Genomic DNA, 13,332 nt, shown 5'->3' with positions numbered 1-13,332 from the left:
GAAAGGAAGGGGACGGTGTAGTCACCCTCCCTGCTCGTCACCACGCCAACCTTTCACAGGAGGGGGGAGTGGGGGAAGAGCCTCTCCTGGAAGGGGGCGTATAAAAAGCCAAGCCTGAGAATCCGTCACCACAAACACACCACACACACACGCGCTCGCGGGCTCCATGACCGCTCTCCCTCCCTCCCTCCCTCTCACACTCACTCTCTTACCATCCTCACTTTTCTCTCTCACACCATTCAGCTCCTGCTCCTCTGCGTCCTCGCACTCCTTCCTCTCAAGAGGGAGTTTGTGAGTACCAACTGCGTCTGTGCCTGTGCGTGAATGCCTGCTCTCCCTGGATGTGTGGGTCAAAGCGGAATAGTGCGTGAGTGGACGTCTGCCTCTACTTTTGCTTCTGAGTAAGGGGAGCAGTGAGGTGTATCGAGTGTATGTGGGTCTCTCTCTCCTCCTCACACACTCGACACTCCTCCTTTTCTTGGGATCCCCGCGGTCCTTTCCTCGGTGGCAGGCTCCACACACCCAGCAGTCACCATTTCCGCCCCCGGGAGACCCACGCTGGCAGCTCAGCCCCTTCCCCGACTCAGCATCGGGAGGAAGACCCTGGTGGCGGCTGCCGTCGGGGTCATGCTCGTCCTGGTGCTGGTCGTCCTCATCCCCGTGTTGGTCAGCTCCGTGGGCACCGACGCTAGCCACTACGAGATGCTGGGCACCTGCCGCATGGTGTGCGACCCCTACCTCAACAAGGGCACCACGGTGAGCAGCACCAGCTCCAGCGGCATCCAGGCAGAGGCTGAGGCGCTGAGCGACAACAGCAACATGCCCTCCACCCTGGTCCAGGGACCCCAGGGCAAGCCTGGCAGGCCAGGGAAGCCTGGACCTCCGGGGCCCCCTGGAGAGCCCGGGCCACCCGGGCCGGTGGGGCCCCCTGGTGACAGAGGGGGCCGGGGCAGGACTGGGATCTTGGGTTTGGAGGGAAACGGAGCTATCAGCACGGCCACCTACAGCACAGTGCCCCGGGTGGCCTTCTACGCAGGGCTAAAGAACCCCCACGAAGGCTACGAGATTCTCAAGTTTGACGACGTAGTCACCAACTTGGGCAACAACTACGACGGCATCTCTGGCAAGTTCATCTGCAGCATTCCCGGCACTTACTTCTTCATATACCACGTGCTGATGAGGGGAGGGGATGGGACCAGCATGTGGGCAGACCTCTGCAAAAATGGCCAGGTGAGTGACCCGGGGTCTATCACCCAACTCTCTGATCACATCACTGTGCTGGAACTCTTTACTTTGCCTCTGTATTTGTCCTTTAGTTTATCTTATCACTGCTCACTCCCCTTGATACTCTCTATCTACCTGTTGTCACTGGGTGACTTTGTTGGAAAAATTATATCACACGCCAATAATCTAATAAATCGGATATTGTATTATGATGTCGCGACACTATTGCCGCGGTAAAAGGAGACCGACTATCCTACACGGCGGCATCTGCCGTGCGCCTCTTAAAACTCCCAGATCGGGAGATCGGGAACAGCTGTTGTCACCAAACGCGCCCAGAAAGAACACTGTGTAGTCAGGTGCTACTAGCGTGATCCGATCTGACATTGCCACGTCTGTCTCCCTAATTAAAGGACAAAAACTGTACATTCCTCCGCGTTCAGCAAACGTCTTTTTTTATTTCTGACCTCAAAGTTCCCGTTTTTTGTCTGCTAAAGCTTTTTTTTTTTTTTCGGTTTGGGAGATTGATTTTGTGTTAAGTAGACTAATAGGTCGAGGCCTAGCCTATATCATTTTGATTGCCCCGAATTTTCCTTCAAAACTACAACAAGAAGAAAAATAAACAATAGCTGAAAAAATATAAGTGTCGACATTTGAGATAATCCACTGCATTCATTCACTACATTAAATTCATAACAATTCATATTGCTTTGTGTACGCGATACGAATTACCTGTATCACAATGGATATCATTATTAGACTAATATGAGATTATATTGCTTATTATTACTGTTCCTTCCAGTACTGTTAATAGACTTTTATTAGGATAGGCCTACTGTTTATAGTTTTATACGAGGAGCAACTTTAAGGAGATCTGTAGGCTGGTAAAAAAATAATAATTTAAAAAATCTAACTAGCAATGCTTTATTGTTGTTAGTGTCGTTTTTCAAGCTTTGAAATAAATATACCAAGACAATGTTAATCCAAATTTAAGAGAACGCCTTGGAATCATACTGTTCACAATGTCGTAAGCCATAGACGAAAAAGTCGAATTTGTTTGCTTTCAAATAGCCTAATAGACATTTGCATGATGTATTTTATTGTCTTGATGCATCACTCGTTGTCTGAAAATGGACTTAAAACGCCCCAGGGCACTCACTGATAGCTCATGTGTAAGCAGGTCGTGCATTGTGCCAGTCAACTGCAGAAGCACGAGGATAATAGGCAGATTGCTTAAACATGATATCAACACTTTTAGCTTACTTAGGCAACAAGTAATCATGGCTGTCATTGAGTGTTTAGAATTTGGAAAGCATTTCTGTTCTTGTCTAATTAAAACGTAGAGTCTGTAATCATTTTATGTCTCTATAAATAGTCAATATCCATAAAGCCGAACTGAGTACTTTAACTAAGGCTTCCAGAATAATTTGGTGTCCATACAATTATATGTATAGAACATATAGTTTGAGTAAAATAGTTTACAAATAATATAAAGTGGCAATACCTTTCATCGTGTCATCTCGCCATTTACATTATTGAAGATCTGTAGATTTGAGAGGAAGCTATTTTCTGTCTCTGCCAGGTTTTGGTCCTCTGCCACACAGTTCAGCCCCTCTGAATTTTAGATGAGGATTTCTATATTAACAATCTTAGCTCGCCTGTCAGAAACGTCCAGGGAGAATACTCCTTGAAAATATTATAATTTCCACTGAATGTAGACAACATTATATAAACTAAGTCTCACACTATAACTTTCTCCCTTGTCATGGTGACTAAGATTGATGTAAACACACAAACCTTTTTTTTTTTTTTTTTAATTGCGAGGAGAATCCTGGTGATTGGTTACCTTTGGTCATGGAGGTTAGACTTCTCCATCATCCGCTTACACTCTGCCACAATGTAACTGTTACCAGAGCAACGGTCTGCTGTAGACGGGCTGGATGTCAGGAAGATGAATCTAATTCCAGAATGGTGTCTGCCATGTGAGAAGTACAAGATCCTCAGTCTGTGCAACTGTGACAAAGCACGTGGCCTTGTGGTTTCAAGCCTGCTGCTGTGGCTTTAGACGTGACCTCCATGAAACCTAAAGGCCAGAGTCAATCCTTAGCATGCTAATTGTTTATGGGAGAAGATAGGAAGTAGGGAAATGGATCATGTGAAGCTTGTGTATATGTAAGCCACTGCAATACAGTTCAATACATGTTCTTTTTTTGTCCACGTCCCTCACATAGTTTGGTGACTTTCTTTTTGTGATATCATCTCAAGACACTCAATTAACACATTCTAACATCACCAGTATGATTTAGAGGCTGGCATTAGACTAAGAGTTCATTTTCACCTTCCACATCCTTTCTGTGGGCACATCGCAGATCAAGCTCCCCTCAACCACCTCTGCTACGTTTGCATTTGTTTTGTTTTTATACCAAGCCCAGTATTGCCAGTCTCTTCCTTACATAGACATCTTAGAGGTTAACTTCTCTGCCCTCGCAAAGTAGTCAAACTTCCCACACAGCAAACACCAAGAGAGGGGGAGTTTTGTGAAGGGCTCTCTCTCTAACATCTCACTTGGCAATAACGTTTATGGGCAGTGTAAAAGCGTTGATACATAATAGGCACAGGAGAACATATGTTCCTATAAAGCACCTTCTGTTTTCACTTCATTGTGTTCCTCAGAGGAGGGAGTGGAGGCACTTAAGTTAGACAGAGGCCGTCAGCATCTCCGGAGACCAGGGTAATGTTTATAAAGTGGTAACTGCTTGCCTAATGAAACATGCCTTCTCAATCCGCCTCTATCTATCCCGGGGGGGGGGGGGGGGGGGATGGGACGGGACTGCGCACACACTAATACTGCCCTTTTTGCAGTGGATGGTGCAGTATTGTACTGTGCTTGTGGGGTTCTGGGCTTGTGGGGCTTGGTCGACCTAAATGGCCCCAGCTCCAGTGGCAATCCCTGCGTAAATGACTGGGAATGGTTATAAATGTGAGGCTAACTTGTGGTGTGTCAGTGATGAAGTACATACAGGGGAGCTGATGGTTCTATAGCAGCGTCAAGACATTACTCAGGTCAGGATCCAGGCGGAGCCCTGGAGATGGTCAGCACAGGGAATTGGAGACCATGGCAGTATTTTATCATTGTTTCGGTCTAAGAAAAGAAGCCGGTTTGTGAGACCTGCAGTGGTGTTTTCATATCCTGTCCACCCCAGGGGTTCTCAGAAGTCCTGTCAAACATCGTCGCATAAGCCCTCCTCTCACCCGAACTCTCCTCTGGCTCCCTGAATTGCATTAAAAGAATCCCAACGTTGTTCCCGCGGACACATTTCAAGCCACACCACAGTTTGCTTGTGTTGGTAAGCAGGCGAATGGGAATCTATTTTCGGCTTCATTTGCTTTCAAAGTTCCCCGGTACTGTTTTTCTCTGGCTTCCTTCGGCTTCTTTTTTCGGGGCTCTTACTGGCTTGCCAAGTGTTCCAACTCATCCCAAATCTCCTCCGCATGTGTCAGAGTCTCGCTTCCCTGAGTTGGACGAAACCTCAGAGACGAGTCAGAGACAATAAAGACAAATCCATTTCCATGCTACAGAGAGAGAAAACAAGAGAGAAGAGGGGAGTGACAGTTGTGTCTTGCCAACTAGTCTATCTAATCGTAATTAAAAAATGTTGAGCCAAATACAGAATGTGTTTGTGCTCCTCTTCTCAGTTCCCTTCTTAATATTGTTATTAATCCGCAAAACCGTTTCAGAGTTAATTAAAAGCAATGACTTGAGCGTCACTCTCTCAAGAGGGCCATAGTGAATAATCACTCTGTCTCCTTCTTTAATAAGCTACAGCATCCTCCACGCACATGGCTCAACCCTAGCAATTACTGCCCCCTCCTCATACCTTACACACACACACACACTCACACACACACACACACACACACACACACCTGCCCCCCTGACTATGCATTGCCCTCCAGCTCTCCTCTGCTCGGTTCATCTTTTTGTTGAAGACGATGAACAATACACAGTTCGATCGACAGCCTTCCTTCTACAATGCGCTCAGGCGAGGTGTACTGTAACTGAAGCATAAATAAAATAAATGAAAACAATCTTTCGTTGAAGGATAACTCAGGATGTTTTTTTAAGGTTTATTTTTTTATTGAAGTGCAAAATCCCAGGCAGAAACCAGCCTGGTGGAGACACTGGGAGACACTTCCTATCACGCGTCACCTTTTCTCCATGTGAAATCTGCAAACATTTTCAACCAGAGCCGAAGAATCCACTCCTCACATGACTTTGTGTTACTGTAACTATGGTTCAAAGCAGCAGACAGAACATGATTAGTTTTTTCCCTGTGGGTTATGCTGGGATATGTAGTGAAGCTGGTATTTGCGTACGGCTTTTACCTCAAACAATCCATCTCCGACGGTCCACCTCCGCACACTCATCTCTGGAGGTTTCTTAAGCTCTTGTGCACATCAGTACAAGATTGTTTCCCCGGTTGGTGTGCATCCAGGTGTGACCCATGCAGTGTAGTCACCATGTGGAACCAATATCCACAGCACATGGAGCACAGTCTGCCATCTGGATGAAGTCCTGCTGCTTTCTCTCCATTCAGTTCCGTTAATGTAACAGAGAGTAGAGTAAGATAACGTATAATTGTAATGTGACTAAAACAACATGTTGACTAGACTGAACCCAATACAGCTCCTGTGTCATGGTCCTGCTGCCCTGCTCAAAAAGCCTGTTTCGGTGGAATTTGCTGATTTATAGAAGATACCCTGTCATTAGGAGACTGGTCCTAGTCAACATCGATGTCCGTGGTTCAGTACCGAGGTCAGTGGGTGTGTGTCCGTCCGTGTGCGCATGCAGCGAAACATTCTCTTGACCAGACGACTGTCTTGATCCCTGGGTATTGATCTCACTTTAGTGTGTGTGTGTGTGTGTGTGTGTGTATGACCCAATCCGGCTCTGCCAGACCCTTTTCTCTGTGATGCACGCTAGGCACTCACTTTATAATCAGCTGGAGAGGTAGCAGAAGAAAACCTTTGGCCTTGATCTAGTGTGTAATTGGACATTGAATTTGACACTCTGCCGAGTGGAACATTAGAAGCAGCCTAATTAGGTGTGGTAGGGCTATTAAATGAAGATTTGCCTGTATGGTTCAGAAATACCACCCAGACTGGAAATGTCAAGGCATCGCCAAGCTTTCATAGACAACAATGTTGGGGGGTGGGGGGAGAAATCATTTAAAGTTTCCAAACTTACTGTAAGGCAGAACAGTTTCCTTCCATGGTATCTCTCATCTCTGGAACCTGTCTCCGGTCTGTTCCGCACACTGTGCAGAGAGCAGTCAGACGTCACCAGGAGTGACATCGCTCCTGTCACTTCAGATTGACTGGTTTATGAATAAGGATTGGGACGTTTCTGGCTTTATGAACCGAAAGCATACGCTCTGAAATAGGTTGTGGGGTTTTCAGCTGTGGCTGGCTGACTCAGGCTTCACAGTGGTGTTGACTCACAAGGCTCCTTCATTATAATGAGGCGATGTACGTTGGATAGAGAAGTGCCCTCGGCGGTGTTCTTCTGTAAACATCTCTCTCAACGCCCCGACATTTCGCCATCTCCCAATTCCCTCCACTCTCACTTCACATCGACACAAGGAAGTCGAGGGCTCCAAATGACTCACGGCTCACTCTTACGTGTTTAACACGGCGTTTCTTTCCCGAACCACGTTTTTTGGGTGAGCGGACATCAACAATGCTCCCAGTTCGAGAGGATGGATGAAACGCTTCATGAAAAATAGATGGCCCCTGCAAAAGTGAAACCACTGGCTCATTAGGGATCTTTTTACAATGCAACACCTCATAATGCCTTTTCACTTCTACGCTTGAGAATCGTCATTCTTTCCAGTCAAAGTGAAAATAGTCTCAGTAGGTATAACGCTGTCACCCCATTGTTGACCGGAATTCTAGTTTCAGGCTTGTGATGAGACGTTGTGTCGTCGGCCCAGGCAGACAGAGCTCAGCTCCCTAATTGACTGGCTGGGGTGAGTCATGGAGGAGCGGGCGAGAGAGGCCGGGACGAGGGTCAAAGTGGACGCCTCTCTCCTCCTCTCCTATCTCCCCTGACAAGTCTGTCCCGAGTGATTGTTCCTCCTCATTCTCGTCGACGCAGCGTCATGTTCTCTGCGGTTTCTGTTGTCATTCTGATATGCAGCTTTGAATCTATTGGACAGAGCAGGTCTTGTACATGTAAACCTCATGATGTCAGGCTTTTTTTCCATCTTAGATTGACTTTACCTACTGTAATGTGTGTTAGAATGTATGAAAATCTGGTTGAAACTGCAATTCAAAGAAGGGATGTCCGTAAAGGTGCAAATAGGACAGCTGGTGTGATTAATTCACAAAGCTTTTCTGTGGTTCTTCGAGACAGATGGTGACTCTCGTGTTGCCATCTCTTTTTCTGAACAACTCATCACGTTTCTAATCAGGATCTTGCCGCAAGGGAAGTAATAGCATAAGAAAGTACCAGAACTGACTCCATGACAACCCAGTCTGTGTGTGTGCGTGTATCTGTGTGAGTGTGCGTTTAGCAGAGGAGTAAGCCATGTAAACCCTTTGACAAGGTAGTTGAGCCACAATCAGGCATGCAGCTCACGGTTTTGATGTTCAAACCCCAATTAGGCGGAGGAACAGTGTGGTTTGCAGACGGCCAACAGAGGCGATGGATCTCAAATGGAGGCTTAGCTTAACCGTGTGTCAACAAGTGCCTGTCAAAGAGATGTCACCCAGGAGCTGCCCTCCATCCACATCTGTCCTTGTCACTCCCCCTGACGAAGGCACTCATAACAGATCGGAACAGAACGTGGGACATCACAGAGTGACACCGGTGCTCCAGCCACAGATAGGCCTCAGCCATGTTCTCGTTTATCAAAAAGGACATATCATGATACGGGTTTGGACCTCCTCTTTAGCGACGTTTGAGATCAGGAAACAATGCCCTGACTGCAGCTGTGCACTGACGATAAAGCAATGTGTCGGTGGAAACAAGAATGATTTGCAACACCGCACAAGTAATTACAATCAGCCGAGGAGCAGTGGCATTTAGTATGCAAAAACCTGTCATGCTCTTGTGTCGGTGTCCTATTAGAGATGTAAGCACTGTCATTACTGATGATGTGACATTCATATTCATGTTCATTCACAAGTGGAGAAGATCCTGTCTGGACTTGCGTTCTGCTGTCTGTTACCTGAGCTCCAGCCCAGACAGCCTGTGTTTTCCAGACACAGCCGCCACAAAGAGGACTATTCCGTCATGAGCGCCACAGTGACTAAGAGCGGATGCTAACGTGCGTGAAGCTATTTGGGGGAGAACAGCACTCGCTTCTACACCGCTCACCATGGCTGGAGCAGGCCCTCACAGAAGCATGCTTTGTTTGTCTTTCGTCTACTGTGTCAAGGTCGCGTTGCCAGTTTGATGTTGGTTCCCTCCCTTGCACCCTACTCTCTCTCTCTCACTCTCTCTCTTTTCCAATTCTCTCGAAGGTCAAACCTCATGCATCTAGCAAAGAGGATTTCTGTATTGTGTGGACTGTTGCAGTGGAGTGAGGGTTCAAAGTGTGGCTCATGCTGAACTGTCTTTACTGTCTCAAAATTAAGGGTGACAAAAACACTTAGATGCTATCCATTAAAGATGGACTGACCCTAGCCAGATATTTGACACAAAAGATTCCAATGTTGTTTATTAAAGAGAGACCTCTAGTTTAGGTGTGCCCACAACACCTGTTTTTGCTTTTAAATTAAAACTGCATTTCATTTCACAATCATTTAAAAAAACGCGACACAAACTGAAGAAACCATATTCAAATATCATCAAGAAAAATCACATGTCCTAAGGTTCTGTGTGAACAATAATACAAACATGAAATAAGACATTTTTTATCCCTAAATTACAAATCCCCCTGAGCCCCCCCGCCCCCAATGCCCCCCTCCCCCCCCCCCCACCTCGAGCCCACAAGCCACCCTCTAATAAAAGAGTGTTGACTTTGTGTGTTCAGGGCGAGTCACCCCATATTAATATGCACTCCCTCACAGAACCTGTGAGGGAGTCTTTGTTTGCACATCGATATGAGCCTTGCTAGATTTAATCAGGAGGATAAACAATAAAAAAAGGAAAAGCAGTAGCCTATACGTAATGTATAATATTCCATCCAGCCTGCACTGTAAATGCTCCTCTCAGCACAGCGGAGATGACCCAGATGAAGCTTTGCCTCCCCCGTGTCTCTCCAGTGGGAGATGACGGGAGGGACCCACGGGAGCTGGAGACAGCACGCCTGTTTTGTTTCTGTAAAACTTTAGGAGAGTGATTGTTTTACTCCTCTGATCGTCATTATGCTGAAAATGATGGAGCGTTTTACGAGACACTGGATGTTTCATGGTAATTCAATGTCACTCACATCAGAGGCCAGTTTTGACAGGTTTGAAATAATGAATCCAGAAGATTTTTTTTTATCTCCCTTTTGGTTGTGTAACACCACACTGGCTAGGGAAAATGTATCTGCAGATGGACATCTGAAAAGAAAAAAAAAAACGATTTCATCACCATGCCTGCGGTCAGTTGCATTACGCCCTGAATTACAAATCCCTTTTGCCCATGAAATTGACTATTACGTAGTTAATTTCCAGTGGCTTTCAACACACTCCTGACAATACTAGGTTCAGGACCCTGGCCCTGGTGTCAGTCAGAGGTCTCTGCCAATGCCCAGGATCTGGGATCAGTCAATAACAGGGTTGTTTGAGGCCCCCTGGTTAAACGGCCCAATTAATGATCCGTCTTCCATGCCACCTGTTTCACCAGCTTGACGGCACTTGCTCAAAAGCCCAGAACTGGGGCCCTGCCCAGACGTTATGGGAATACTTTAAAGAAAATGTAGACTCACATCTAGAGATTTGATGCTGTGAAAACAACATGCACTTCCAGGTTAGGACAGCCGTTTTGTTCCGGATGATCGTGATTGTAAGATGTAGATAATAATTGGGTTCCCTTTTTGGCAGACTATTCTCCACCATCTCTATCCCATTCAGCCCTTCATTTACCAATACAGAACTTGAAAAATTATTCGTAAATAATCTCCATGATTTCAAAGGATGATTTTGTATCCGTACTGGACATCTTTTAACACTGCTTCCGGTCTAAAGGTGTCCTTGACGTTGTTGGTTGTACCGCACGACCAGAAGTATTTTCAATCCAGATCATTTCAATATCAATAGATGAGCACTCCTTTCACATGGATAGACACACACGTGTTACTGTTTGACTAATTCAGCAGCTGGTTCCCACGGCAGCCTGTGCTGCATGCTCTCTCCAGCGCACAGGGACTTGCTTCATGTGGAGCGTGTTATGAGCCAGGTCAGAGGTCACTGACAATGTGGTCCGAAGCCACTGTCACTGTCGGGAGCCCAAGCTTCCAACCGTGCTTCCAAATGCACAGTTAGTAAAAAAAAATAAAGAGATGAGTTGTGTTCTGTTTTGTTAAGGTGTGGACACTGACCTCCCTCTCCCTCCCTTCCCCTTCGTCTGCCCCTGTCAGGTGCGGGCCAGCGCTATAGCGCAAGACGCAGACCAGAACTACGACTACGCTTCCAACAGCGTCATCCTCCACCTGGACGCAGGCGACGAGGTCTACATCAAGCTGGACGGGGGCAAGGCCCACGGGGGCAATAACAACAAGTACAGCACCTTCTCCGGGTTCATCCTCTACGCCGACTGAAACCCCGGGCCCAGCACCCTGCACACAGAGACAGACTCAGGAGGGACAAAGAGAGATTGAGATAAGAGAAGAAGAGGGTTGTCATGGGGGGGGGGGGGGATGAGAGGGTTCAAAGACGGAAATCGTTCAAAGTTTGACAGATTCTCTCCATCCATACACTTTTGCAAACACAAATCAATCACTATTCAAGGTTCCTCCGCTCAGTGTGGATGTGGAGTGCTGGAGGGCTGGGGTGGGGGGAGTTAGGGAGAATGGCGCTTTGCTCCCCTCTTTGTCCTACTCCAACCTATCAGATGCCCTACGCTTTCAGAGTAATCCTCTATGAACCACTCTGGAAAGGAAACCACAGCTGCAGATCCTCTGGTCTCCTTCCTCCACCATGGAGCCAGCTACAGTTGTCTCTGGACTCAGAGGACTAAACGTCTCTTGCTTGTTGTTGTGTGCTTTTCCCCTTAGAATCTCAGTATTTTACTTTTGTCGAGATGAATATCTACACAAAAGAGGATATTAAAAGATGTTCGTCCCTTGTGAGAATACCTTGTTTTTTGAGAGAATGTGATGGTTGGGATGTGGACTGTAAGATGGGTCAGTAGTCTGGAGGGGAAGATGAACTGTCCAGGAAAGCGTGGTATGTTATTACATCAAACTGGTGATGTTCTACATTTGACTTGCATCTCGTTCTTTCCCTCTGTGGCCATAAAGGTGTGATTTGTGGTTGAATGTTGTTCACATGCCGAGCACATTATGCTGAGAACAGTATGGTCCTTATTTTCCCTGTGTCTATAAAGAAAACATCACAGAATCCTGAAACATTGACCTTCTTCCCCCCCCTCTCATGTTCGTCCACACAAGAATGTCTTGTGGAGGTAAAAAAAAAAGGATGCTATATTAGATGTTCTCGTTTTTATGTAGCTATACTTTCCTGGTCTTTCGATGCAAATGTTCAGATTTAAGAGGCAACCTATTTTAAAAAGAACTGTTTATCCAATGGTTTCGCTCTGACCTCTAACATTCTGACAAACTTGATCTAAAAAGGGAGATGAAGAGAGGGAGAGAGGGAGAAAGAGAGGGAGGGAGAAAGAGAAAGAGGGAGGGAGGCAAAAAAGCTATTTCAGTTTTTAAATTATGGCATTACAGTAACAGAGCCAAACCTTAGTTTTTGCTGTCTCTGAGGCTTCACTGGATGTCATCCGTTCATTAGCTGCATATATTCACTGGCACATACAGGCATTATGGTAATATTTACTGAACATGGCGGGCTGACAGCTTGGTTTAGAATTAAATTGATTGGTTGAATGACATGGCCTGTTATCATTGTGTGTGTGTGATTGTGTGTGTGTGTGTGCGTACGCACTCATGTGTGCGTGCCTGCATGCACACTCAAAAGTGTAAATGTGTTTGTGTAAATCTGTGAACATTATAGCATGTGCTGTGCCATTGCTACATTGTTATTTTCAGAGTTAATCTGTGCCGCAGCCAATGACATATATGTATTTTATTCAGCCAATGAGATTGCATTACTTACAATGGGGAGGGGGCCATCTATAGATATGATGAGAAGAACAAACAGCTTGTAAATGAAATCTATGCTATGTTTGTCAATCTTATTTTATCTTTTGGAATTGTTGAATACATTTAAATAATAAATGGAATTTTTGGAGCCATTTGCCTCAAGAGAATCATTGCAACCCAAATAAGCCAATTGCTAAATGATGTGGAGAGGACTAAAATGAAAGCAGAACTATCTAAACTGCAAACAACACAACTTCAAAGTCTTAGTTTTTTTTTCTTATTTGTCTGAAAAATGCATTTATGCAATTGCCTGTCGGTGCAAGCATGAAACAGATCCTATCATCAATGCCGTCATCTCTCTTCTCTCAAATCAGACACGCGGGGCTGATTGAGGGTGATACGACCAGCCAGTGTGTGTGTGTGTGTGTATGTGTGTGTGTGTGGGGGGGGGGAGGAGGAGGTGGGGGTGATGGTGAGACTGTTTTCCTCACTCCTCAGTGTTCTCCTGCAGAGATTCTGTGGATCTGTAAAGGTGGGCTCGGAGATAAAGACCCAGAGAGGAACAATCTGTTAAATATAATGGCCCTGTAGAGTGGTGAGCCGCCCTGGAGGAGAACCGGTGCCGGGGCCAATCTGCAATCACGCGTCTATTTACTGATCCCCATCAACAGAGGAGTGATGGATCCAACCACAGGAGAGAGACCGGAGGAGAGGAGGGTCGGAGGGAGATAGAAGACAGAAGCGGACGGGATTGTGACGGAAATGGATGGAGAGGGGGGAGAATTAGAGCCGGAGGAACGGCGAGAGAAAAGGGAGGAGAGACACTAAAGAGTGGACAAACAGAGGC

General features: G+C 46.2%; 1 protein-coding gene across 1 annotated transcript; it reads left to right on the top strand.

Moving 5' to 3' along the window:
* Window positions 1-450: 450 nt before the first annotated feature.
* LOC124479220 (C1q-related factor) lies at window positions 451-11,014 on the top strand. The gene is made up of 2 exons (XM_047037839.1): window positions 451-1,230; window positions 10,794-11,014. Exons 1-2 carry the CDS (start codon window positions 628-630, stop codon window positions 10,971-10,973), a joined length of 783 nt encoding a protein of 260 aa, XP_046893795.1. The 5' UTR covers window positions 451-627; the 3' UTR covers window positions 10,974-11,014.
* The last annotated feature ends 2,318 nt before the right edge of the window (window positions 11,015-13,332 follow it).

Source organism: Hypomesus transpacificus, chromosome 17, assembly GCF_021917145.1.
Source record: "Hypomesus transpacificus isolate Combined female chromosome 17, fHypTra1, whole genome shotgun sequence".
Lineage (NCBI taxonomy): Eukaryota > Metazoa > Chordata > Actinopteri > Osmeriformes > Osmeridae > Hypomesus > Hypomesus transpacificus.
This window is presented reverse-complemented; position numbering and strand designations above follow the sequence as displayed.